The sequence below is a fragment of the Paralichthys olivaceus genome, chromosome 6 (assembly GCF_024713975.1).
Source record: "Paralichthys olivaceus isolate ysfri-2021 chromosome 6, ASM2471397v2, whole genome shotgun sequence".
NCBI classification, from domain to species: domain Eukaryota; kingdom Metazoa; phylum Chordata; class Actinopteri; order Pleuronectiformes; family Paralichthyidae; genus Paralichthys; species Paralichthys olivaceus.
This window is the reverse complement of record NC_091098.1, coordinates 3,498,128-3,526,123: the sequence shown is the minus strand read 5'-3', so window position 1 is coordinate 3,526,123 and position 27,996 is coordinate 3,498,128. Positions and strand designations below refer to the sequence as shown.

The 27,996-nt window shown below is 40.5% G+C and overlaps 2 protein-coding genes and 1 long non-coding RNA gene across 14 annotated transcripts; 2 read left to right on the top strand and 1 right to left on the bottom strand.

Moving 5' to 3' along the window:
• The first annotated feature begins 62 nt into the window (after positions 1-62).
• LOC138410492 (tumor necrosis factor receptor superfamily member 14-like) lies at positions 63-8,586 on the top strand. 10 transcript variants are annotated; one of them, XM_069526790.1, is made up of 11 exons: positions 63-161; positions 1,222-1,302; positions 2,308-2,443; positions 3,857-3,950; positions 4,144-4,269; positions 4,671-4,826; positions 5,954-6,041; positions 6,148-6,323; positions 6,431-6,451; positions 6,573-6,633; positions 7,257-8,586. In XM_069526790.1, exons 3-11 carry the CDS (start codon positions 2,402-2,404, stop codon positions 7,324-7,326), a joined length of 834 nt encoding a protein of 277 aa, XP_069382891.1. In that variant the 5' UTR covers positions 63-161; positions 1,222-1,302; positions 2,308-2,401; the 3' UTR covers positions 7,327-8,586. The 10 variants fall into 10 exon arrangements, with proteins under 10 accessions (XP_069382891.1, XP_069382894.1, XP_069382899.1 ...); XM_069526793.1 differs by having other exon boundaries at positions 7,136-8,586; XM_069526798.1 differs by lacking the exon at positions 6,431-6,451 and having other exon boundaries at positions 6,148-6,330; positions 7,136-8,586.
• Positions 7,223-22,130, bottom strand: LOC138410506 (uncharacterized). The gene is made up of 3 exons (XR_011243216.1): positions 22,009-22,130; positions 10,093-21,832; positions 7,223-9,937 (listed from the first exon to the last, which is right to left on the bottom strand). It is a non-coding gene; the product is annotated as an uncharacterized lncRNA (long non-coding RNA).
• LOC109639671 (tumor necrosis factor receptor superfamily member 14) lies at positions 19,551-27,437 on the top strand. 3 transcript variants are annotated; one of them, XR_011243213.1, is made up of 7 exons: positions 19,551-19,690; positions 19,797-19,889; positions 22,340-22,465; positions 22,577-22,735; positions 22,850-22,934; positions 24,976-25,724; positions 26,871-27,437. XR_011243213.1 is itself a non-coding variant. In XM_020103273.2 (6 exons), exons 1-6 carry the CDS (start codon positions 19,666-19,668, stop codon positions 25,106-25,108), a joined length of 621 nt encoding a protein of 206 aa, XP_019958832.2. In that variant the 5' UTR covers positions 19,551-19,665; the 3' UTR covers positions 25,109-27,437. The 3 variants fall into 3 exon arrangements, 2 of the variants coding, with proteins under 2 accessions (XP_019958832.2, XP_069382961.1); XM_020103273.2 differs by having other exon boundaries at positions 24,976-27,437; XM_069526860.1 differs by lacking the exons at positions 24,976-25,724; positions 26,871-27,437 and adding an exon at positions 24,199-24,969.
• The last annotated feature ends 559 nt before the right edge of the window (positions 27,438-27,996 follow it).

Here is a 27,996-nt window from a genome sequence, read left to right as displayed (position 1 = left end):
AGGAGGAGGAGGAGGGAGGAGCAGAATTCTCACAAGAACTCAAATAAATGCCATCAGATATCAAAACACTGTTGGGCTCCAGCAGAAAGGGCACTTTTCTCATCCAGGGCAAAGGGGCAGGTGCTTGAGCACCACTAGGGGTCTATCTGTGCACATGCCTGGTAAGATGAATGTTATGATGCAGAAAATAAGAACATCTTGTATCTTTCAATTAAATTGTTTAACACATTTTTATGTTCATATAAAAGTGATTTTAATTTAAAACAGCGCTCGCTCCGTGTGGATCTCGCCGGGCATCGCGCACTCTGCACCAGTGGAGCCCCTGCACTCCGCCTGACTCTCTGGCCAGAGCGACATGGAAAGAGGAAGACGCAAGGAAAGAGAGAGAGAGATAAGCCTGAGAGACACGGTGAACTTGACGAGGTATCTGGAACTGGGATCTCTGGAACTCTGGAAAACTCATTTAATATCATCAAATACTCGGCGGGTGAGTGAAGAGGAGCGCTCGCTCCGTGTGGATCTCGCCGGGCATCGCGCACCGTGGCTCGGCCTATGGAGCTTTTTTTCCTTCTTACCGGCGGAGCAGTTGAGATAGACATGTGATATTTTATTGCGGGCATTGAGTTTGACATGTCTGGGTTAAAGTCCATTGTCCATGAGGCAGCCATGAGATGATCTGTTAGTATGAGCATTCCAGAAGATTCTTATCCCCAGAATGATTCTGTAATACCTCTGGTGAAGGAAGGAGAGAGCCCGAGTCGTTGCCTCAGTGTTTTATTCACCCACAATATGAGTCCCTGAACACGAGCTGCTGTCACAGCCACAACTCACACTGATACTTCCTCATCACACTCTCCTTCTAACCACAGACTGTATATAAAGAGGTTATAACTCTGTCTCTCCGACCCCTTAGCTCCACCCACTGCCGAACCTGCAGCCAATCATAGACAGTCCCTGCGCACGCGCACAGACTGTAACTACAGCTAAAGACCAGAGCCACGTGTTCAGGAGGATGATTCATATTCATAAGTTTGCTCGGAGCTCGTTTTCTACCTGACCACACTGGGAAAGAGGCTTTTGTGTTTTAACAACGTTTCGCTTGTGAATTATTGATCCGAAGTTCGAATCTGTGAATATGTTTCCAACTTCCCTCAGCGGCTGTGTGGCGTCGAGAGATCTTTTTCCAGGAAGTGAATAAGTTTCACCATTTTTCTTATCCAGCTCCGAGGACACTCCCTTTGAAACCGAGAGCTCACTGCCTGTAGACGGAACATGGAGGTTCGTCTGATCGTGTTAACGACGGTAAGCTGAGTGAATTTCTATAGAACCTCTGAATGTTGCATATTACAGAGCAGGAGTGAACCAGTAGATTGTTGTGATGTCGCTGATAAATCGACACCGTGAGTTTGTGGAGATGAAACAATAAGTTGTTCGCTGTGTACTGGTGTTATCAACAAAGTGTCACTGTCAGAGAACTACTGCAAACATGGTCTGAGTCTGAGTTGTGTAAAACCTTCAGGTTTGGATGAGGAAGTGTGGAATCTGAATCATCTGAAAAACTAAAATCACATCAGGATTTAGGTGAAAACTCGCTCCTCCACTCTGCAGTAATCCTGTGATCAGTTATCATGTCAGAAAAACCACCATCTGCTCACATATGATACCAACTCTTAGCTGTGTGACCGTGGTGTGTTGTGTATTTGTCCAGAGCTCAGTTTCAGTATCTTGAAACAGTCAAAGACAATAGAGGTCACTTCTTATTTCAAATCAACAGGATCTCACTGAACCGTAGGAAACGCCTTGTTATGAGCCCACTAATCGAAGTGCTGCCTGTTACTTGTGCTCCTGACACTCAACCACTTTATCTATACTTCTTTTTTAAATTTCCCTACGGGGATTAATTAAGTATTCCTGATTCTGAAATCAACAGGATCTCACTGAACTGTAGGAAACGTGGGCTTTGAAAGGGAACAGAACTAAGACGTGAACTTTGAGCAGAGCAATGGGCTGTAGAAGGTTTAATGATGAATGTTACCACTCACTGAAAGTCAAAGACACACAGACCTGATCAGACTAGCAGCAGGAATGTTGCCAGGTCACCTTCTGGCCTGTGTGGTGTGAACGGCTGAGTAGTGGCAGCTGACCATAAAATGAATTTATTATTTTTTTGGTGGGGGGGTAAACAAACTGAAGCCAGTCAACAAAAACAACACAACACACAATGTGCCAATCCTGTTGCCTTCTTTGAAAATGTCGCCTCATTGACTGTGGCAACTGCAGCTGAGTCTTCTTTGTCTTTGTCTCCAGATGTGTTTCTCCTTTTTGGATTAAAAACTCACCTCAACCCAGAACTCAGTGATGGTGACTTCAGCTCAAGAAAACTACCAACCTGCCGTTCAAGATGAATTTGAGAAGTAAACATTTGGAAGCTGCATCTTTGTTGGTAAAGTTGTCACACAATAAATAAATACATAAATAAATGAAGACATATTCTGCAAACAAATAAGAAATAAACAAATAAGAGTTTGTAATTAAACAGGACATAAATAATTAAATGTCTTGAATTTATTTCCTCATTTATTTATTTATGTATTTCCGTGTCAATATGCTTATGGCAGCACACACACACACACACACACACACACACACACACACACACACAAACACACACACGTGTAATCACACACATTTTCTCTCGCTCCTGGTATTTCACTTGATGCCTGATACGATGATGATTTTAAAAATAAACTTCACTCACGTTCATCATATGAAAAGTGATTTGTTCAGTTCATCGTTGATGAAAAATATGAACAGTGTTCATGCACAACACAGGCTGTTTGCCTTAAACCTGCTTAAGTAGCTAAGTTTTACATATTGTATTTTATCTACTAGTGGTTTATAAATGTCAGTTTTTATGAGGCATTGCAAATGAGGTTAGATCATTAGCTAACCATGTAGAGAACCATGCACCCAAGGACTAGCTTCTGTTGCTCGTTTGCTAACTACACTACAGTGAAGATTCACGAGGAAAACATTGCTTCTGTCTGGAAGAAGCAATGTTGTCCGCTCAGTTGACCAATCCTGCTCCAGACTGAGGTTAGGACCTCCTACCTCATTTACATATGGCCAAAGAAATATGGAAATAAATCAATGTGGAAATAAATAAAAGTATTTTTCCTCCTCCATACTCCTCTTCACCTACAGTTCTGCTTCTTCTTTCCTCTCTCTGTCACTCATAAGCCGTTTTGTAGACATGTCCTGTGGAGGAGCTCCAGAGAATTGGGGGCCGGACTTTCTCCACAGTTTTCCTTTCACACATGCACAACACAGCAGGAGATTCTCGCTCAGACAAGTTCACAACAGCAACAAACACATTTTACCTTCTGCAGAATTGATCAGTGTTAGCAGAATTCTGACAGGCTGCACTTTCAGTAATATTTCCTCAAAGTTGTAAATCAAAGAAACAGTAAATACAAAAATCTTAACTGGTGGAGCTCCACCTTAACAGATGCAGACTACTCAGCTATTAACTTGAGGAGGAGTATTTGGGCTGGATACTGTTAATTAACAATCTGACTCCAGAAACAATCAAGCCAGTGTTGAGTCTGTTTAAACAGATGAGCAGGTCTCTGGGGTTCTCATCCATTGTTTTTATAAAATAAACCCATATACATCCATCTTTCATTGAATGAACTTACAATGATCTGAATACTAACTCAAATGTTGTCACAAATATATTACAAAAAACAGAAACTGGAAAGAAGAAACATTTGGTCATTTAAGTGTCCAGTCGTCTCCTCTCCTCTCTCTGTTCATGACAATGTTAACATGTTTAAACTTTTGCTCTGTCCTTCAGATACTTTTGATCAAAGTCTTCTGTGTGAATACTCTGACTTGTCATCTAACTGAGTATCAGATAGGGAGCAGATGCTGTTCTCTTTGTCCACCTGGTAAGATCCTGAACGAGAAGAATAAGATGGAATGGGTTGTTTTATGTTTTGGCTTCTTTTGTTGTAAGTAATAAGAATGAACCTGCAGCGCATGTTACGATGACTCACATATAACGTGAGTTTAACTCTCAAGATGATTTGTCTTTGTTCAACAGAAACATTTCATGCAATTCAATTGTTTTCTTTTCAACAGGAAATCGTGTTAAAACAGACTGCATAGAGTTTAGGAGCACTTCCTGTCTGCCCTGTGTGAAGGACACCTTCATGAATCTTCCCACTGGACGTAGAATTTGTTTACCCTGCACGACCTGTGGTCCAGGTAGATTTCTGTCTTAACATTTATTGTAGGTTTAAAATCAGTAAGTCCAACAGTGTATGAGCTGAGACTGAGATGGAACTGAGCTTTTCTGATGGTTTTTACTTCGTCACTGTGATTGTCTGTTTAGAATCATTTTCTGTGTCACAAAACACAAGTCACAAATTGTGTGTGTTCATATTTTAGTTCTTTTTTTTGCCATCAAATTACGAGACTCTCCTTTGCTCTGTAGTTTCTATCAGTGGGACTTGCATTAATGGTAGAAGTGAAAGTTCTTACAAAAGTCCGTTGTTCACTCCATATCTCCTTGTTCCTGCCACCAGCAGATCAGTCCACTGTGTTGTTTATACAGCAGTTTGTATCTTCATATGTTCCCTCCATATGTAACCTCTATGTGTCCACAGATTCTGGTCTGAAGATACACACTTCATGCACAGCAACAACAGATTCACTTTGTGAACCTCTGGAAGGATTCTACTGTACAGACCGCACAAGGAACAACTGTGCAGCAGCAAAGAAACACACACAATGTAAACCAGGGCAGTTCATCAAACATAGAGGTGCGTTTTCCAATTCTGACTTTAAGATTGAAGTTTTCTCAGCTGTAAAAAAAGAACACAGAGCAGGTTATTTCAGTCATCCAGTCAATTGTGAAGCATTTGGATGATATGTGGCTAATTGTTCATTTCATGCTTCACACATGACATCTGTATTATGAATTATCAAACGTTCAGTCAGAATCACTGCCAGATCATTTTGATGATTTCATGATTTTAATTTCACCACATTGGACTGAGAGAGTCTGATTATCTGATCTCCGTCATGGCAACAGAAGTCAGAGAATCACTTCCTGTTTAGCAATCTGTTTTCAAAGTAAAACATTTGTTGCTGCAGTGCCTTATAGTGAACAGTTCTTTTATTTTGAAAAGTTGTGTATATATATGGTTTGTCTAAGGTTTATAAACCACACACTTAGACTGTTTATAAAAAGTTCTGCACACAAACAATAAAAAGTGACAGTATATTGTAGAACAGTTTGAAGAGGACTCACTAACTAAAAACAAAACTAATCAAAATCCAATCTTCCTGTGCAACTGTGATAATAATCATAATCATAAGAGAAATAATAATAATAATAATGTGGCTGAGTGGCAGCCTGTCACATTCTACAAGAAGTGGACAGTTGTGATAAACAGCCTAATATATTCAGTGTTATTTCAAAGTTGTATTCTTATTTTTATTCTGACTACATTGTGTCCATGCACTGCTGCTTTCACTGTGCTGCTGCGTCGACTGAACTTCCTCCATGGAGGATCATTAAAGGTGCATCTCATCTGACCTTGTCTTTTCTTTATGCAACACAAAAAATATAAAAACAAATAATGAATATAGTCATAAAAGACTGTTGCAGTGATCCAGGTGTGATGAGAGAAACTAATGTCAAATAGTTTCTGTATCTTTGAAATTCTGTCAATGTTCCTTAGTTAATAGAAATATGTTTGTAAGTTTAGTGACATGCTGCTCTACATTTCATCACATCTCACATCAAAAGGAGGGAATTTGAACAAGGAAATGTTTGCTGATCAAAAACCTCAATAATCAGACAGGTCTCATGTCAAATACCACTTTGCTCTATAATCCTAATATGACGTGTACAATAGTAACTGTATAGTTTGTGTTTGTACAGGAACAGCCCTCACAGACTCTGAATGCTCTGACTGCAGTGATGGAACATTTTCTGATGGGACCCGTACATCTTGTCAAGCACACACACAGTAAGTGAAGAGTCACACCACACGTGGACGTGCCTGGTTTCTTACACCTGCAGTGAATCTGTGGTGTCTCTCACGGTCCTGTGAACATGTCCCCCTGTCGTTCCAGATGTGAATCACCAAACCTTCAGCTGAAGCGACCAGGAACAACTTCAACTGATGCTGAATGTGAAAATACCAGTTTAAATGTCACAGTGGGAATCATCGCTGCAGTGGTTTTGGTTATTTTATTTGTTATATCTGCCATCGCCTTCGTTTACAGGAAGAGGAAAACATGTCATTCAGGTACGATGTGTGTGTGATCAAAGAAAATGTTCTCATGGATGATAAGAACCCATCAAGTCATGATGTCATCGAGTAAGAGGTTTTTCATCTGTTTCTTTCTGTAACAGGAAAAAAAGAAATCCACAGAGGTACGTTTGTTCTCTCTTTTTCACAGTGTATGTTTTGACTCTGTGTATATGTTCAGTGCTTGATGACAATACTTGCTTGATGAAGGTCATTTGATTATTTTATTTAATATTTAACTTAAAGGGAAACACAGCTGGAGGAGAAACTGTGGATATGATGGAGAGAACATAGTGAACAGCAGCAGGTGAGACAGCAGCGTGCTCTACATTGAAATATTAGTTAATTGAGGACTGTATAGACACTTTCAGACATGACCTCTGGAGGACGTCTGCAGAATTGGGTCCAGACTCTCTCCAGCTTTGTCTTTAACACATGAACAACGCAGCAAGAGATTCTTTTATAGAACTCGTTCACATCAACACAAATCTCTGGAGCGTTCAGGTGAGGGGTGGCCCAATAGTCAGAGGCAGGATGTAACATAATAACTGCTGCAGAGATTTTCTCTTTGTATTTGTATTTTTGCGTCTGTAGCATGTTTGAAGCATCATCAGCACACCTATCCTGCTGTATCGACACATTAGGTAGAGTTTTAGGGAAACATCCAGCCCCTCTGGAGAATGTCAGGAGATTGTCTGGAGTCCAGTGCATGTCTGAAAGTGGCCTAAGATTGATCTGACTTTACTCTGTGAAGTCTGTACACATGTACAAGAGGTTTCCATTTTAATTCATCATATTTCTTTCCTCAGCAAAAGAGATGAACCTGCAGAGTGAATGTGCTCTAGAATCCAGGTATATCCCTCTGGGTTCTGGCACTTTGTTTTTGCAGGGTACAGAAAAAACACTGCTCTGTTTCACATCACTTCACAGATGTCACTGCACCCAAACTACAGTGAGCTGGGAATATGAAACTTGGAGCATGTTTATTAAAACTGCCTGAATCTCCTGCTGACAGTGAGTGAGCTGCACGTGCCTCAACACTCAGACTTCATGATCCTCTGTGGAGAGATAACTCACAGCGGAAACTGGACATCTGGCTGAAACTGGAATATCATTTCTAAGTGCTGGCACAGTGGCATGATGGGACAAATGGCCACCCTCAGTGTATGAGATTATTCTCTTCATCTTTTATTTAGTTTTATTTTCTTCACAACAGACACTTGTATCTTGGAAGGACAAGCATTAAATAGCACATTTACCATGTAAGTATGTTTCACTGTGAGGTATCAGCACAGTGGTGTGATGTTGGTGCTGTCGCCTCACTTCAAGGAGGGTCCCGCTTCGAATGTCTCCAGCTCTCCCCACAACCCTCTAAGGAAAAGCATTATAGATGATGGATGTCTGTGAGTTGTGATATGAAATGTCAGCAGGCGGTCTGCCTCTTTAATTCATCAGAATCTGATGATTCATTTTAATGATTCAAAAACACTGTTCAGTGTTTATGAAGCTGTACAGATCTTAATGCTCGGTTATGTTGAAGCCTTCTTTGGACTTTTATTGTGAAAATACACATGTATGTTCGTATGATTAGCACTTCTATCATAGCACTTTAACACTTAAAGGATATTAAACAAGTAGCAGGTATGATCCTCAGATGAGGGCTTGACAATTGTTTCTATATTTCCTTTTACCCCATCGACAGTGACATGTTGTGGTTTCTCTCTTCTCTCTCTTGTGACAGATGTACTTATTGTAACTCGCTTTGGACAAAAGCATCTGATAAATGTGCTAAATGTAAATGTGAATTTATTTACCTTTCTAAATGTGTGTTTGACTGAAGATTCTGGGTTTTACCTGTAAACATGTTTGAAACACAGATGTCTCTTTCTAAACAGAAGAGTGTAACACTGGGGGACACTCAGTGCAGATGGACAAAATAGAGTAGATGTAGTACCAGAGTCTGGTTCGTAGTAGTATCTGTTACTAAGCAATATTATTAGGCTCTATGACACCATTAGATCATTATACTGAAGCAGCTGTGTAACCTGTTTTATATACAGCCATGTTAGATATGTTGTGAAAGCATTTGAAAACTTCAGAGGGGACAAGCTTTTAACAACTCAGACATTTGAAATAAGTAAATTTCTTTTTCAAAACCACTGTTTTAGTTTTTAACAATGTGATTTAACAGCTTGTTATATTGTCTATCAAAGAAATTAAACCAGATGTTTGTGTTTCATAAATTTGGTTAAAACCTTCACTGAGTTGAGTGAATGGATTTACAGTGATCTGGAAAGACAGAGAACATGGTGGAGGAGCGGGTTGTGCTATATTAATTTTACAAGATATTCCATACAGGCTGCTAGAAAAGGTTAGAGAGCAGGAATATACACTCACTGACCACTTTATTAGGTACACCTTGCTAGTACTGGGTTGGACCCCTTTTGCCTTCAGAACTGCTTTAATTCTTTGTAGCATAGATTCAACAAGGTGGTGGAAACAGTCCTCAGAGATGTTGGTCCATATCGACATGATGGCATCACGCAGTTGCTGCAGATTTGTCAGCTGCACATCCATGATGCGAATCTTCCGTTCCACCACATCCTGCTGTATTGAATTGAGATCCGGTGACTGTGGAGGCCACTGGAGTACAGTGAACTCATCGTCATGTTCAACAAACCAGTTTGAGATGATGTGAGCTTTGTGACATGGTGCATTATCCTGCTGGAAGTAGCCGTCAGAAGATGGGCACACTGTGGTCATAAAGGGATGGACATGGTCAGCAACAATACTCAGGTAGGCCGTGGCATTTCAACGATGCTGAATTCTCTTTGGCTGGAGTTAGTAGCTGGAAGGTTTGGACAGCTGCGACTGTTGGTATCGATCACTCCCCTGTGTCTTGTGCAGTGGGTGAAAAAATAGAAGTGAGAGCAGGGGGGGTGGGGGGTTCTCCCAAAATGGGTCTTTGGGACAGCTGATTTGGTCAAGTTCCAGAGGTTAAGTGAGGAAGCAATGGAAGGGATTGATATGTTTGGAGATGTAGATGAAAGTTTCCTCAGCAATTGTCTTGAGGAATAAGAAACTGGTACCATGGTGGATATAGGTGTATCAGGAGGCTGTAGGAAACAGGAACAGCACATTCAGTTGATCAAATATAAGACGGCTCAGGCAGTGGGGAGTTTGTTGAAGACCGTTATAGTTACTCGGGGGGGCAGTGGCAACAGGAGAGAGGAAACTAGGTTGAGGTTAGGACACTGTGCACCAAACAAAACCTTTAGCCTTGTTGGTCTATACAGAAAAGGACATAAGAAATTCCCAAAAAGAAACAAAATGAATAAACACTAATGGATAAAACAGACAGTGTAAAACAAACTAATGAAACATCTTAGGTTATTACAAGGGCAAAATATAAGTTCCTCTATGTAGCATAATTAGACAGTGTTCCAATGCCTCTATGCTCTTTCCCAAGAGGTGCGAGAACTTGTGAGAACCCACACGAACCCCTACAGGCATAGTGGTGAGTCAATAATGAGTGAATTCTTGTGTTTGGGTGAACTATCCCTTTAAGCTATAAATATTGGACAACTGTATCTCTTGACAAGGCAGCCGTCCTGATGTAGATAGATAGATAGATAGAGTACTTTATTCATCCCCGGAGGGAAATTAAGGTGTCATAGCAGCTTGTGTATCGGAACACAACAAAACACAATGCAATAGAACAAAACAAAACAAAACATTTAGGTAAAAAGAACAGAAACAGAAACACAAGATGTGCTGATTTCACTCTGATCATGTGGCAGGGACGTTTCTACTTTCCTGAATAAACAAAACCTTGAAATAAGTAGGGCAACACTGTCTGGTGTGGTCCTGTGTGAGAGGTGCTGGATAGAAGAGTCTGTGGAGCATGTGATTTTGAGTTGTGGGCAGTATGTGTCACAGAGGGGGGTGATGAGGAGTAAAAAACCAAAGTGAAATCCAACACTCTGGAGGAACATCAAAACACTGTAAATTCAATTTGAGCAGTGTGTCAAAAAATCCTTTTAGGGTAAAATCAGTGCTCTTTGAGTAACACTGAAACTTTGAACTGAAGTTAAACGCAACTTTTTAACAGGAATAATTCATCGCCCAGTAACAAACACACCCAAGCACATACACATCAGATCAGGGGTAATTCAAATTCAAAGAGGTCCGGTGAGAGGGAATTACCTCAAGCAAAGGTCCTGAAACATGATGTCTATCATGTGTTATGATTCAGTGCCACATGTTTGAAGTAGCTTAGCAGTTGTATCAATGTCTGTATAAAGTCAAATACTGACTGTCAAATACAATAAAGAAAGAACAATTCAATGGTATTTCAACAATATTTATTATTAATTTTCACATTAAACTGGAGGGTACTCTAATAATAAAATAAATGTTATTTTGTCATTTCAAGGAAAATGAGGTTTGCATTCAATAACAAAATAAAGAGCTTTTGAAAAAGGCATCTTAAAATAAAATGCTTAATTTGAGAACAAAAAATAAACAGAGTCTGGGTGTTGGTCCTTTAATGGTCGTGGGATCGTTTGGTTCAGCTTCACTCTTCGGGTGAATTCATGCTCTGATGAGTTGCTGCCACTTCCTCAAGACACGTCGACGCCCAACGGATTATTGTACCAGAAGGCGTCAACACGTCGCCCCAGCCAATGTTAGGGTGTGAGAACAATCTGTAAAATCATAAACAAGAAGAAGAGGAAGAAGCTGGAAAGAGTTTCACAGGTTCAGACTTTTCAGATCAATAACTAATAAACGAAACGTTCTGAAAACACAATGAAGCCTCCTTCCAATCAGAGAAATGTACAAAAGCAGCAACAGCTTTATTCTCATGGACACAAGCAGTGATCCAAGTGGGCAGGGAGCGTCAACAAAATGCAACACTGAAAACATATTCTGCACAAATGTTCAATGGTATCACTGCTGTAAAATGTTGAGTCCCCCAAATGAATACACAGACAAATGGTCTCTTCCTGGTCAGATTACAACTCTCATTTTGGAAAAATATGTTATATATTATTATGATTAATAACTCCACCTATGTGGAATGTAAGTTCACCGAACTCCCTTCTCACATAAATTGTCGGTTTTTGTTCAGTGATTCCTGTTTTATTTATTCATTGACTTCCTGCCTTTGTGTGTTTCCCTTTTGTTTAGAAGATTTGCTCCTGAATAGTTTCACCAGCTTTTCCTGTGCGACCTGTTTGTAGTTTGTTAGTTTCAGTTTGGATTTAAGTCAAATATGTTCAGTCTTTGTGGAGTTGTTTGCTTTGTCTGTGTCCCTGCCTGCTTGTATTCATGATCCTGCCCTTTTTAAATGTTTCAATAAATTCTGTTTTGTTGGACTTGATCTGCCTCACTCCTGCATTTGTTGCATCATGTAAGAAGAGATATTGCTGAAGAAATTCTGAAAGGATCATTTACTTTGTGAAATATTAATTATATGTTGAGTATTTCCCACTACAAACTCAACCATAGTGTACTTGTATTTTCTTCAGATAACAGGGAAGAGTTCTGTTTCTTCAATAAACAGAAACATTTGTCTTTCGTCTCTCCCCAGGAGGAGACCATGTATACTGATGTGTGACCCTACATGGTAGGAGGGTGGATTTATTTACTATGTAACATGAGAGGTTGATGTAGGGTAGTTTGACCACAATATGAAGAAACAACAACATGGAGACAGATAACTTTCTGAAGCAACACTTTTCTGTTCACCACAAATCAGCAACACATACTTCCTGCTTCTCACTCTCATGTGACTGAACTAACCAATAAGAAGCTGCCAGGAGAGCTGTATCTGGTTGTGTACATTCATTTGATTGGAGGGAGGCTTCGCTTGTGGGTTTAGATCAGAAAACAATTTTGATGCTTTGGATTTGAGCTTTTGGATTTAGGATTTGGTGTTTGGCATAAAATGGTTTGTGACTGGATTAGGATGGCGACTCGGGATGAGGATGATGATATGGATTTTGATGAGTGGACCCCAGCGCAGAATGCTAATTTACAGGGACACAGCAAAGAACATCCAATACAGGACACTTTAAAACCTTGTTGGGAAAAGGAGCTTTAGATGGACAGCAGCACAAAGAGCAACAGAACTAATCATAGCAGAATTAGACTTCAGTCCAACAACCATTACCAGCAATAGCATCTTGGATACTACCTGATGCTACTGTAGATTTCACACTTTAAAAAAAGAAAACATGGTTAGAGGGGTTATTTTTAATTCACATTCAATACAGGCACATATCGACAGTTACTATAGTTATGTCCAGGTTTAAACTGATACAGCAAAGAATTTATTCAATAAGGTGGAAGATGCAATTATAATTAAAGAATTCCATATTCAAATAGGGAAAAGATGAGTGAGGGGCCATCGGTATATACAGGAGAAATGATTGCAATAATGTAGCACTACAGTCGATGGAGGACACACGGCGTTAAGAGCAATTATTTGTTCAGATTCAAGTTTATTATTAGCCGGCATACAGAACAGTCATTCAGAGAGCAGACGGGACATTTTGATTGAAATACAACAAATACTATACAAATGGAGAATGTGGAGAATAGCTGCACTGATGTGCAGAGACTAAGAGCATCATTAAACAGAGGTTGAAGGAAAGGTGGCAGAAGCAATGGGAGGAAGACAGGAAGGATGATGGTTTTACCAAATTCAAAGTGGGAAGTGGGAAAAATGGGACGGACATGAAGAAACCAGAGAGAATAAACAATAATATCAAGACTCAGATTTGGAAACAAAGGACTAAAAAGTGCAGGAAGACATGATACAGGGAAATTTGATTATTGTGGGTGTAGTGGAAATTTATCTCGAGATGTGAAATAAAGAGTCAGACCAGAGTTGTCTTTGGGTCTTTAATAGAGCTCTGCAGAGAGTTTCACACTCAGCATGAACGCTCAGAGTGGAACTTCGAATAGTGAAAGAAGAAGGTTTTTATAAACTGTCATAAACAGGAAACATAAGTGTGGAGGTGAAGGGGCGGAGAGAGCACCTTCACCTGCACCACAGAGGATCAATCAGCACAGGTGAGAGCTGTTAGCTGATTGATCCTCAGACTTTAAAAGGAGGCAGCAGAGCTGCCTCGGGGAGAACGCGCAGGACACTGAGGACGCACTAAGAATACACTTGGGGAGAAGACACTGGAGACTGGGGTGAAGCTGAAGGTCCAGCTGCTGGACCTGTTAAGTTCCATGTTTTGTGTACGTTTCAGTTGGACCTTAAATAAAGAAAGATGCTAAACAAGCAATGGTTGGACTGGTCTGTCTCTGGCTGTCGTGAGGGGAACCCCGTGGCGTGGTCGAACGCCACAATAAGAGAGAACTGTTACTGAAAGAGGGTATGAACACTGAAGCCACCTGTAGTCTGGTTCACACAGGAAACTGTTTGCTCTTGCTTCTGCATGAAACAGGAAGTTTTCTAAAAGCACAGATCAACAAGAGGATCATGAACTTTGAGGTTGCATCTGCCAAGTGCACAGCAACACTCAGGCCATCTCTTAGTTAAAGGTAAAAAAGAAAAAAGGTATTTTTGAATCATCTGTCTGCACATGCACCAGACACTTGGTGTTTCAAGTTGTCAGAGCATGAACATGTCATGCTCTGACAACTTGAAACTGTATGTGTTTTTCTGTCTGTGTCTCGTTCCCTATGCAGTATAACTGATGTATTTTATATAGTTTCACCACAATTCAATTGACTCAATCAACCAATGTTTTAAAACATATTTACATTCATTTTTAACGGCATGTTTCATGTTCTTACCAAACCTTCTTTCAACATATATTTGTTTAGACAGTTAAAATTAAATTAAACTTAAGATATAAATTAAAACAATTAAGCTGCATATGCTCTATATTCCTCTCTGTGACTCAGTTTCTGTCTCTCATTTGTCTATCAATCTGTTTGTGCCTCTCTCATGTGTCTGTCTGTTTGTCCCTCTGCCTGTTTAAGTCTCTGTTTGTCTCTCTTGTCCTGTCTTTGAATGTTCGTTCCTTTGAACACATATTTATAATGTTCATTTATTTTTCATAAAATGTTTTACAATGTTTTAACAAAACTTGAAATTCACAGAATACACTGCACAAGTGAAGAAAACCTTTTAACAGACCTCAACATAACTCCCATGTTATTCACTGAAGAAAGTGCAGAAGTGAACAAAAAACATCGATTCCATGGTTCCCATCATTTTCAAGTGGGTTCACTTGTTGAATAATGTTCATTGTGGTCTCATTAATGGTTCCATCTATGTCTGGAATTACAACATTATTATTGATTTGAAGTTCAGGTAATGGCCCTTCTTCATCAATGCCATAGTAGTTATCGGCATCAAAAATGCTGTTTATAGCTGGAGGAATTCCTGCATTATTAATGACACCTGAATGCCCCAGCTTGAAGAGGTGTCTGCCCCCCTTGTGAGGAGAGGCCATGGTTGATCCATTGATTGATGAATTCTGTTACTGCTCTTTCAATCCTTGGTAAATAAACATAATGCAGACAAAATAAATGTAATTCATTCAATGAATCCAGTACACCCTGTTCCTCCATGAAGTTAACTATGTTTAGAAAGTGTCTAGATACAACTCTATTGAGTTCTGCCCATAGTCTCTCAATCCTTTGGTTGTGTACTGATACACCTGTAATAACACTGTTCAGTCCTCTTCTTTTCAACATAAAAGCAGCAACATTTATATTTTCCATGCCATGATCACATCTGACCCTTAAGGGCAAGCCAAAGTTCTTTACTATACATATAAATAATACCAAGATGGTTGAGGCTCTGTTGTTGGACAAGCACCGTAATTATATAATAGTCTGGCTGAAGCCATCCACACAGCCATGAAAGACCATACGCCACCTGACCAGCTTGTGGTTGCCGTCAAAATGCCTATTGGGATGAAATTATATATATAAAACTATATATACACTGTATGTATGTGTATACAGTATATGTATATGCATGCCACACACACACATATATATGTAGTTGTTTTTCTTAGATTCTTCAATGTATAGCAAGACGACATCTAAATGATCGGCCAATAGGTTTCACTTGATGCAGGCTCTGTATCGGGGCCATCCTTGATTGCCAGTCAAGGTTGTTGGAGGTACCAAATTTGTGGTCACTTCAGTGGATCTCTGTCTGGCCTCATGTTCATGCAGCAAGTTGTGAAAGCATAAATATAATGATCCTAGAAGGTCACTGACATCCCTATCATCACACACAGCAAGAAATGCTGATAGAGATCGAGTATGCTCATTAAGCTCTCTATAAAGCCTCTCCTGGTGGAAACGGTTGGACTCCTCTCTTTGCAGCTTCTCAATGCATTGCAGAGCACTAGTAAAAAAAAAAAAAAAGACAACATCCTCTTCATTGCCTCTCATTTCAAAAAACAAAGCTTGAACTTGAAAAACGAAGAATATTTGATGAACATACATTGTGGTTGAAGCAAGGGTTGAGGTACATCAAACTCAGCAAGAGCACATGCACTTCCCTGTGTGGAGTCTTCCTGTTTCCGTCAGATGACAGGAAGGCCTTGTTTAACAAATTTTCATATTCACTACTGAGCTGTTATAGTTTACAATTCTATTTCAGAGCATTTCAGCTGTGTATATGAGCACATTTTACTAGTATGATGTAAAGCTTTTTAGTTGTTTATGCAAAAAGTTGAGTGTGTAAGAGAGAATTTCACTTGTATGTGTGAGAGCATTTCAGTAGTGTATGTGAGCGAATATTTTTTCAGTTGTTTATGTGAGAGTGTTTCAGTAGTGTATGTAAGAGCGTTTCACATGTGTGTGTGTGAGAGGTAATTCTGAACATGTCCCAGACAGCCCCTCATACCCGCCCCCCTCCCCCACTCACTCGATCAGAGCGACACACACAGTGAGATCAGAGCTAGTTCATCAGAATCAGAATCCTTTCTTGTCAATGTCACCAACATTAAAACAGTGAAAATTGTTTTAGCAGCTCTTCTTGTTGCAGCAGCATTTAACTGATTTTAGAAATCAGAATAAGAATCAAGAAGTAAAAATCTAAATATACCTTTTTTTTATAAAAAACACAGCTAAAGAGAATAAACATAGTAAAGTGTAACAGCGTAATAACAGTGCAATTTGTACAGTAGGACAGTCAACCTGATTATTAGTGCATAATGATTTCGTGCAAAAATTATAGCTTCAGAAAAAAATTCACAGTGAATGTTTTCTCCTTGGGTAGACTGTGTGTGTGTGTGCGTGCGTGTGCATGTGTGTGTGTGATGTTTACAGTCCATGGGTAGGAGCCGTTTAACGGTCTTGTGGTTCTGGCTTTGAGATAGCGGTATCTCTAACCAGAGGGGAGGGGGGTGTCATTAGGGCATGTCCCGGGTGTGTGGGATCTATGCTAATGTTACTGGCCTTCTTATGGAGTCGGCCAGTGTAGATGTCTCTGAGGGGGGGCAGTGTGGTCCCGATGATTCTCTAAGCTGCCCTCACCACTCTTGGCAGCTCCCACCTTTCCTTGACGGTGCAGCTGGCAAACCACACTGCACAGCAGTAGGTCAGGATGGACTCTATGGTGGCCCTGTAGAAGTTGACCAGGTAGGTGAGCTTGCTTCAGCTTCCTGAGGAAGTAAAGGTGTTGATGAGCCTTCCCCACCTGATTAGAGGTGTGGACAGACCAGGTGAGGTCAGCTGTGATGTAGACTCCAAGGAATTTGAAGCTCTCCACCCTCTCAACCTCCTGTCCATCAATGGAGAGGGTGGGGAGCACAGCTCTCTTCCTAAAATCCACAAACATTTCTTTTGTTTTGTTTGTGTGTAGGTCCAGGTTATTGTGGGAGCACCAGTCTGTCAGGCGTTTGACTTCCTCTCTGTAGGCTGACTCATCGTTGTTATTTATCAGTCCTACGATGGTGGTGTTGTCGGCAAACTTGACGATGGTGTTGCGGGGTGGATGGGGTAGCAGTCGTGGGTGAAGAGGGAGAAGAGGAGGGGGCTGAGGACACAACCCTGTGGGGTTCCTGTGTTCAGGATGAGAGTGGAGGAAGAGTGTTCTCCCATCCTGACACGCTGAGGTCTGTTGCTGAGGAAGTCCATTATCCATGTGCACAGTGAACCACCTGAGCCCAGGTTGCTTAGTTTTGGGATCAGTTTATGAGGGACGACTGTGTTGAAAGCTGAACTGAAGAACAGCAGCCTCACGTAGGTGTTGCTGTGATCCAGGTGAGTGAGCGCTGTGTGGAGAGCCATCGTGACAGCATCCTCCGCCGACCTGTTTGCTCTGTAAGTATACTGGTGTTGGTCGAGGCCAGCAGGGATGGCAGACCTCATGAGGGGGGTGATGAGTCTTTCGAAACACTTGGTTATGATGGGAGTGAGAGCAACCGGGCGGTAATCGTTCAAGCAGTTCACTGTGCTTTTCTTGGGTACCGGGACGATGGTGGCTGTTTTAAGGCAGGTGGGAACAACAGACAGCTGAAGTGAAAAGTTGGAGATTTTGGTGAATACCTCTGTCAGCTGGTCTGCACAGGCCTTGATTACTCGTCCCGGGACGCCATCTGGACCAGTTGCTTTCCTCGCTTCCACTGTGCGCAGGGTGGCTCTGACCTGGTGTGGTGAAGCAGCAGGTCAGAGACTTAGTTGAAGAACAGTGGAAACAGTGAAACACAGTTTCTCTGGCCACAGCTGCTCAGTGATCAGCTGCTTCATGATCAGAGTCACAACCAGCTGCAGTTGGTTTGATTCGAGCTGCAGTTTCTGTTTCCTCCTCCTCTCTGACCAGCTCACACACACACGAAGAGTAAAAACAGAAGTACATCAAGTGAGTAAAAAGCAAAAATAGTGAAATGAAACTACACCATGCAGACGTTTTGCAGCAACTCATCGCTAAAACCGCGGATTCAAAACAACCGATGCAGTTGGTTTGATTCGAGCTGCAGTTTCTGTTTCCTCCTCCTCTCTGACCAGCTCGCACACACACGAAGAGTAAAAACAGAAGTACATCAAGTGAGTAAAAAGCAAAAATAGTGAAATGAAACTACACCATGCAGACGTTTTGAAGCAACTCATCGCTAAAACCGCGGATTCAAAACAACCGCAACTCGACAGATCCCACGTGTGCAAACTGGCGCCAGGTTCTGTCCGCGCACAGAAGATAACAGAGTTGGTGGCTGTCTTTATATGCAAGGACCTGCGGCCGTACAGTGTCGTCGAAAGCGAGGGTTTTAAGAAGATGGTACACATGCTCGAACCATGATACGCCATACCAACACGCAAACACATGACAGAAGTCGCCGTCCCGAAGCTGTAGGGAGAGAAAAAGTCAGCGGAAAGAAATACATAATTAAGTTACATGCACTTTAGGTCAGTGTTAATACAGCACTGTCATTTTTTTTATACTTTTGTACGCACCATGTACTAGTATTATTGAGCTGATGTTTTATTACTCAAAATGTTGTGAGTTGTTTTACAATTTCCAAGAGGAAAGAAACACATAATTTAAGTTTACATGCACTGTAGTTCAGTGTTAAAGCAGTGTCATGTTTTGTCATGATATGAGTTATACCATGGCTGTTCATAAGGCATGGAACTAAATAAATCATTATTTTAAACAATTATCTGATACTCCTGTGTATTTCTACTTGATGCTGAATCGATATCGAAGCTTTTCAATCAATATCGAATCGAATCGTGACCTAACGAATCGAAATCGAATTGAATCGTGAGATTCTCAACAATAACCAGCCCTACCACATTCTGCAAAAGGAAAGAAGGAGAGTGACAGACAGAGATGAGGGGATGTCATCGATGATTTCCGCATCAGATTATCAGACAGTGATGCAGTAAACGAACTTGAAAATCACCACAGAGGTAGCTGGGGACATGTAGAACAAGAATCCGGTGGAGTCGGCAGAAAACAATTCGATTCGTGTCTGAATGAAGTTTTTAAATCTGACTGTGCAGAAATGAGGGGGATTCTGAATGCGCTTCAATAATTTTGTTCTATCATTTTGTTTGAATCATTATAAAAGAATGTAGCGAAACGAAAACAAAGTGACAGCAGATGTGTGTAGTTCAACACATGAAAATAAGAAGAAAAAGCTACTTTGATATGAATTTCTGAGTTTGCGGGGAGCACGTGAATGCACTATGAAACCACCGTAGGACGCGATGTAGACGGGCACTCTATTTTCCAGTGTCGATGGCGCGACTGCACCCCTCCGCAGCGCAGATATTCAGTGAATAGCAGATTATACATCTTCACCGCAGTGTGAACCTGCAGTCTATAGTGTGAACGCACCCTGACGACATGTTGTCGACGTCACTCGTGTTAGGTAGGAGCCACAGACACCCTCGACTGATTACGCGGCTAAAGCTAATGTTAGCTCAGGACGGACCACTCCCCGTCGTGTTCACCCGCTGCTGGCTTTTCTTCCGCAGGGCTCCTCGCCGTGTTCTCGGTGCCAGGCTCCGGCTGTGGGACGCAGGAGTATCGAACCCAAGCAGGAGAGTGCTGCCCCATGTGCCACCAAGGTACGAGACACTGCGGCGTCAACTGCTCGTAGTGAAAGTGAAACACCCTCCAGTGTGCAGCGATGGTGGTGACGCTGCTGTGAGGTGAAGACGAGCTGTTTCCTCACAAAGTTATTTACGGGGCACGTTCAGCAGATCAATCCGATAGGTGAGCCTCGCTCTGATTGGACGGCGTGTTGCAGGGGCTCATGGGAGCGTTGTGTGTTTCAGCGACGTTTCGCCATATGAACAGATTATTTTTTTCAGTAACGGGTAATCTAATCTAATCTAATCTAGCTAATTACTACTTCCATCGTTACACCGCCGTTACTGACAATTAGACGGGGCGCGTTATGAACCACAGCCGCCTGTCGTCATCGGACATGGCTCTCACTGAGCCTCAGCAAGGCTGGGCTTTCTTTGGGGAGGAGAGGAGGAGAGGGGAGGGGAGGGGAGGAGAGGAGAGGAGAGGGGAGGGGAGGAGAGGAGGGACAACCGCACAAGTGATGATGATTGGCTAAAGTGGAGGAAAGTTTCATGATAGGCCAATCGGATTTTAGGCGCTTAAGTTGGATTTGTCCAAGTAATCCATATTTTCAGTGCTACTTTAAAAGCACTTCATACAGTGAAACTGTTTCTTTTGTTTTTAAGACCATACTTGAAGTGCAGTATGTCTACCAGTTGTGTGAAGGTTTGATTTGTTGAATTTACACTACAGAGAGTTAAAGCACTTCATAGTTAAACTGTTTACTTGTATTTGTAAGAAAATACTTGAACAGTGCAGTATTTACAGAGAATTAAAAGCACTTCATATTGGTGAAGAGTTTACTTTGATTGTTAAGAAAATACTTGAACGGTACAGTATGTCCAGAGAGTTAAAAGCACTTAATTGTTATATTGTTAAACTGTGTATTTTTGTGATGAAGAAAATACTTGAAGTACATGATGCCTACCAGTTGTGGTCTGAGGTGCAATAAATATTAAAAGTTCTGTGTAAGTACCTCACTATGCAATTCTACTCTATGCAACTGGCTTGTGAAACCTGCTAAGAAAAAAAATCCAAATTCTTAGACATATTTAAACTTAAAAAAAGAAGAGCAACAATAGTAACTTTCCCTGGTAAATAGTTACTTTTATTACCTTACCTTATTTAACCAACAAATACACACAAAAAACTTATTTGGTAACGCAAAATATTATTTGGTAAGGTGTTTGCAAGAAAGTACTCTGATCAATCCTTATCACTGTCTCACGTGCTGGCCACAATATTAAATACCATATATTTCCCTGGAGGTAGTGGAGTAAATCAGTCACTAATTCAGTTACTAACTCAGTTACTTTTTGGGAGAAGTAACTATAACTAATTACTTTTTAAAAGTAACGTGCCCAACACTGGTGTTCAGACTTGGTTCATGTGGGTTTAGTGTATTTGCTGGTTGGTAATGTTGTGTTTGTTTAAGTTCACTTGTGTGGTCACCAGGACTGTGGGATGTGTTGTCTGTTGTGGGGTCCAGTGGCTGTTTAAGGCAGCAGTGATATATTTGTGTTCGATAAATTCATCAAGCTTGTTGTTGTTCTGTGGAAGGAACGCAAATAAGGTGTTTGCAAGAAAGTTCTCCGATCAATCCTTATCACTCTCCCACGTGCTCGCCACAATATTAAATACCATATATTTCCCTGGAGGTAGATTGAGTCCCCTCCAGAGAACAAGAATGAGCTTTTTCAGAACCTCTGATAAGGGCCACTTAAAATAATTAAGATTACTTTTATTGTCATGTTGCATGCAATCCACACACAGTAAATTACACACAATTGAAATGTATCTTGCTCTCCCTCAGATCACACACACAACACATGCTCAGGTGCACCTCAGCAGCTCACCAGACAGCTTACTTGGTCCAGATGGGGACTGGGCAGCTTTCCCTGGACTGTGCCATTGCACCACTGCACTGCACTGCCCCTGTCTAATAGATAAACCAATGTATTTTGTTTATTTTTTATGAATGAGTTCCATTTACAGTGCTCCCTGGTATTGTGCATGCTGTCTCACTGTCACACAGCCATGTTTTACTGAGACACAACTGCACGTTGTTAAAGGGAGAGTTCACTGAAAATGAAAATGCACTCATTATCTACTCACCACTGTGCCGATGGAGGGGTGGGTCGTGGGTGACGTTTCCACACTTCCGTCCACAAAACACTTTTAGAGTCTCAGGGGTAAAGCGTGTTGCAGCCAAGGTGACCTTTTCTTCAGAAGTAATAAAACGACAGAAAAAAACACAACCTGCTTCTATACTGCAGCAGAATACACCTCACCTGACCCTCCCCTTCCGAATGAAAGACCTCAGTTGTCAGTAAAACTCAATATGTGTTTAGTTTGTCCAGATTGGTCCTCTGTAGAAAACATGGTGGTGTCCGTAGATCCTGATCCTGATGTAATACAAGCATGAACATTGTGCTGTCTTCAACAGGAACCTTTGTTCAAAGTGACTGCACACTGTTGTCAGGCACACGCTGCAGGCCCTGTGACAATGGTACTTATATGACTCAACCCAATGGTCTAAAGAAGTGTTTCCCCTGCTCTTCCTGTGTTGCAGGTACAGTTTCTCACCCAAAAATATTTAATACATTAAAATTATAGTATGTAATTAAAATGTAAAATAAAGTCAATATAAATTTCATCTTTAAGTTTTATCTTTTTTTTTTAGAAAATGGTCTCTTTGTCTGGCAGAAGTGTACAAACAAAAGTGACACAGTTTGTGGTGTGTCCAATGGATTCTTCTGCAAAAGTCCGGTTGGAGATACAGGATGCAGCATGGCGAAGAAACATACACACTGTGCTGCTGGTCAGAGGATAAAGGAACCTGGTAATAATAATGTGCTGTTTAACATTTTTTCCCAGTCTGATAAATTCTGGATTGTTTTTACTGGATGTTGACTTCTGTCATGAATGTAATGAATCCCACTTTTCTTTTTCTAAGGAACCCACAGAACTGATACAGTGTGTGAAAACTGTCTGACAGGCTTTTTTTCACATGATGGTTTGACGTGCGCACCATGGACAATGTAAGACATTTTCTTTCTCTCCCACTGTGTTGGAAACACCCAGTGGCTTGAGGCATAATGATAAACACTATTTCTTAGTAACACCTTGAAGAAATTTGGTACGAAATGTTCAGTTGGACTCAAAGATGAACAAATTCGATTTTTGCACAAATATTCACTGAGTCAAGGACGATTTTGAGGAAACTGTGAATCATTTTGCTCAAATCTTCTGCCCGACTTACAAATTATCTGATTAGATTTTGTTTGTTAAAGGTCATGTTGGCCTCACAAAACATGTTTTTGCATACCATAAATTACCAAATAATAGCCGGGGCGTTTGTTTGTTTTAATCACTTAACAGACCAGGCATTTATTTGGAACCAGGCGTTTAATTGTTGTTGCGGCGGAGGAAACGATTTAGCCAACCAGCACTCGCGGCAAACTCCTCAGCTCTGCTGTCACTCACGGTGGCGCAGATTTGTATCGCCATCGCCCTGATCATTTTGCGGGACACTCTCTCGTGGCGTGTGTCCGTTTGCTGATAACCCATTCCCGCATATTTATCTCATGCTCCTCGCTAGCCTTCTTCCTACCTCCACCAGGCAGCCTGGCTCTTTCACTGTCCTCCTCAGGCAGACGCTGAAACTCAGTTTGATTTTTTCTCCAATCTCTCACTCTCTTGGGGTCGACAGAGAAACGTCTAGCGGCTGCTTCTCCCAAGTTTTCCTCTGCATATTTTAAAACAGAAAGTTTGAAGTTCGAGTCGTACTTTCAATTTTTTTGCTGCACCAGAGCCATGGCCATCATCAGAAAGCAAGCACAATACGTGAAAAAGGCAAAGAAAAACGTCTTCTTCTTTGATTTAAAAAAAAAATTAATTAGACCCGGCATTTATTTGGAACCAGCAGTTATTTATCAAAATATACGCCTGCACCCAGCGTTTAAAAGGGGACCCTGCAGTTAATTGAAACCCGGCTATTATTCTGCCTTAATAAATTATGACCAGTCACCTGGACTCAAAGATGAACTGATTCGATTTCAGTGGCCAAAGGTCACATTGACTTCATGAACTTGGAAACAAAATGTATGTAGACTGCGACTGCAATGGTTGGCAGGAGAAGAAATCCACAGGGTGAAAATTCTAGTTTTATTATCAAATGACTGATCAGTGGCTGATCAGCTGTACCCAGAGGTTTATCATCATCATGAGAAATGAAAGCAAATAACTTGAGAAACATAATAAATGTAACCATTAACATTCACTCATGCTCTGTGGCTTGTATAGACAGACTGAACAGGCCCAGTGGATTCTTGTCTTGCACTGAAACGATGTGGCTTTAAAAGAGGTTAAACTGTTGGCACAGAAGAGCAACTCTTCCTCAGGTGACTGATAATGTCAATGCACGTCATGATCAGACTGTGTCCCAACAGTCCGTCACCTGTTACATAGACATGATACCACAGCAGGGCTGCAGTGCAGGAAGAGAAATTTACATGTTAGAGTGCAATGGTGCTACAACCACTGATGCGGTTCTACAGAGATACTGGGAAAAAGGAAAACCTATAGTATTACATATAAGGAAACATGGACATTTGGATATGTGATCAAACTGCATGTTTCACTTTAGGTCTTAGCATGATCTGACCTGTGAAGATAATGTGTCTTAACTTTATCTCAAAACATTTCAACTTGTAAATACTCTATTGAAACATCACATAGATTTACTTTATATAAGATGTCTTGAGTCCATATTCAAAAAAACTCTATTTGCTCACTGTTATCCTCTGTATAAGACCGTAATACACCAATTTGCCGCTCTGCATTTCATTCATTGGACAAACATCTTGTGATGTGCTGTTGTGCTTGTATTATATTTTGTCTTCATTTTTGCATAATCGTGTGTTATGTTACTGTGGTATTCTAACCTGCCAACAGTATGAACATGTGAACAAGCTTTAAGCTGTTATCTGGGGTAGTGCAGCAAATGGTGAAATTAATGTTTAACTGTACATGGTCCCTCTCAAACAAGTAAAATAGTCTTTCACTTCTCTTATCCAACAGTTGCTCAGGAACCCAAGTTAAGGTAAAAGATGGAGACCCATATAGTGATGTCGTCTGCTCGTGTTCATCAAGAAATACTTTTGAGAAATTGCTTCTTTTTGTTTGGCTTTGTTACATTTGTTTTTTTGTATGACCCATAGACTGTAAATAAAGCACACACTGACAAATACTGAAATTTAGTGTTTTGATTAACGATAGGAAAAAAACTCCATGCACAAACACCACTGATTCTCCAATTTGGCCCTCTTGCTACAGAACTGTTAGAATAGCTCTGTCCTATACACTGGTCCTTTAACTCTTCATCCACTTAACTGTTCCCAAAGACCACACAAATGTATCATTACATGTCAATAACTTGATTGTGATATGACACCATTTCTGTTTCACCTGTTGTTGAAGTTAAATTTATCTTCAAACCTTTTTACAGAATGGCTTTTGTAGGTGCCAGTTAGTATTTTTTGTAATGTAAAGTTTGTTGCTATGGTCACATACAGGGATCTGAGTCATGTGGTGGTGGTATGTCAGCAGGTAGTAAAATCAGCTGTTCCTCACCGGGTGAATAAAGGAACAAGAGGGTGAGGGGGGTTGTCCTACTTTGCTGACCACATGATATCAACCAAAGAACTAAATGTAATGTTTATTGGACAATGTGAACATTCCACTGCGTGTTTTCCCAGCAGAAATAACTATACACAAACCAGCAGTCTTTTGCATCGAAGTTTTTATTGAACAGCCAGCGCGTCCGGCAGGTAAAGTTTTTTGGCGACTATAGTTTTGTGAATTTGATGGTCACTCTACAGCTTTCATAAATTAAGTACATTGTTATTAATGCCTTTCATGAATTTTTTTTATAGATCACTTATATTTTGGTCATTTCAATATTTCAACATTTTGACTTCACTCTTGCTGCTTTCCAATTTTTACTTTGTAAACTGTATTTTTTCAGGGCGCATTGTCACTGTGCGTATGTCCATGACTGTACATAAAGATGGATGACATGATAGCTCCCATAACAGAAATTCAAAACATCTCTATCGCTCCCTGGTGGCTGAGTGCAGTATAGCTGACAAAGCATTGTGGTGAGATGTCATGATTGACAGCTGTAATTGACTCATGATAGTGTTGGTCAGATATATTGGGCGGGACCTTGATACTTCAGCTCCTCTAACCAATCACTTGTGTGCCCATACATGCACTGACCAATCACAAGTCAGTCTCAGCTGTCAGTCATGACGTTTCAAACCCATTTTATAGTGTCAAATAATTAATGAAAAGTAAACATACCAGATAAAGGAAAACACATACACCAGCACTTTTAATTTGGTCCATGTCCCATCTGCTAAAGTTGGTGGAATGTAAATAAAAATCAAATTTCAGAGTTTGTGTATATAATGTATGATGTGTAAGGAGTACGGAGGTGGGCAGATTGATTTCAGCACTAGTTTGAATCTGACCAGATACCAAGTCGATGATTTATTTAAACGTACTGAAGCCTCAACTAATCAGACATTGAGCACATGCCTCTTAGCTTCACTGCACAATGTTAGATAATAAGCCAGTCATTGCTTATGTGGAAAAGCATGTTTTGGTGTTAAAACCAAGCGGCAACAACGCGGGCTGAGCGATGAGGCCAATGCCGAAGTGCAAAAAGCTGCAGTTCACTGAGTGGCCACTTGAGGCTGGCTCAATCAATTCCCATTGACTCCCATGTTAAAAAGCTAGACTTTAGAGCAGAATTAAACGTGTTTACAGCCTGGTTCAAAAAACGGTTTTAAGTCTCAATCACTAAGTTGGGGTGAATTTTTGTGGGGCATTGTGATGTCACATAAAATCGTTATGATGTAAAAGTATTATAAGTTTTGTCCTTTTAAGTTTTGAAGGTATGTCTTTTGCAGGTATTCCACACATTGGAGTCATGAGGCATAAAGGACAACTTTATGCTTTTAGCTCCAAAGAAACAGCCTTGAAATTTGCCTCTCGTCCAGACGACTTCATTCTAACTATAGCGGTTTGAAATTACGCATAATTAGCTAAATAATAATTAACTTAAGTTAATGTTTTCCAGTTCTTTAGGTGAGTGAAAATATATTTTTATTTCATTTATATATAAGAGCCGTTGACCAACGCAGCCCTATGCGGTCCTGATATTTGTCACATTAAACAGGTACACATTCCAAACGTAGTCTAGAAGTGTGTCAATGTAGAATTGTGGATTATAAATTATACAATGTGAACGTTAAAGTTGTGGGCAATGATGGTGTGTCATATGTAAGTATTAATGTCATATCATGATCACAGGAATAACAACTTCAATGTTGCCCTATAATCACTGTTTAACTGGAGTTTGTCATTGAAACTAACCGTATTTGGTAATGTCAATGCTATCTACATCTAGCAAGGGTAGATAACTGTACTATTTAATTATAATGTATATAATAAAGAATATATGTAATTTTTTTTCACTTGATGTGTCATTATGTGTGGTTTCATTGAATACTAAGTTTTTCTGTTGCAATCAGTCTTGAATTGTCCACTTTCACACTCACTAACACCCATTCAACGTATGTCACTTGTGTGTTACAAATGTGATTATGGAATGAAATAGTATCCATTTGAATATGAAATAACTTCAAATATAGAAATAAGCCCAAAATAACACAAAAAGAGGCAATGCAAACATATGGATTAGATCATTTGAGCATTGACACAAGGGTACACCGAAATGTTTTAATATCCTCTGAGACAACAAGCAACTTGATGGTTTAAATTGATTAATTGTTGAACATGATATGGGTTAATGATTTATTGCATTACATTACATTGCACATTACTAAACACTTAGTGGCTCTGAGCCATCATTGTTAAGGTGGGTTTACTGACACACCAGTGAAGTTTAATGTCCCCTTGATGCAAATTACTACATGAAGACTTCACCAATAAAGCAACAAGATAACTTTTTGGTTTTTGGATTTAATGCAAAGATCCTGTACCTGATAAAAAATGTTTCGCCCACATGTCATA

What these genes read in the sequence shown, in the direction of transcription:
- LOC109639671 (XM_020103273.2), top strand. Translation starts at nt 19,666, where the DNA reads ATGTTGTCGACGTCACTCGTGTTAG. An exon ending in GTCGACGTCACTCGTGTTAG is followed by an intron (nt 19,691 to 19,796) that starts GTAGGAGCCACA and finishes TTTCTTCCGCAG; the next exon opens with GGCTCCTCGCCGTGTTCTCG. An exon ending in TCAGAGGATAAAGGAACCTG is followed by an intron (nt 22,736 to 22,849) that starts GTAATAATAATG and finishes TCTTTTTCTAAG; the next exon opens with GAACCCACAGAACTGATACA.
- LOC138410492 (XM_069526790.1), top strand. Translation starts at nt 2,402, where the DNA reads ATGAATTTGAGAAGTAAACATTTGGAAGCTGCATCTTTGTTG. An exon ending in TGGAAGCTGCATCTTTGTTG is followed by an intron (nt 2,444 to 3,856) that starts GTAAAGTTGTCA and finishes TCTGTCCTTCAG; the next exon opens with ATACTTTTGATCAAAGTCTT. An exon ending in AACATAGTGAACAGCAGCAG is followed by an intron (nt 6,634 to 7,256) that starts GTGAGACAGCAG and finishes ATCACTTCACAG; the next exon opens with ATGTCACTGCACCCAAACTA.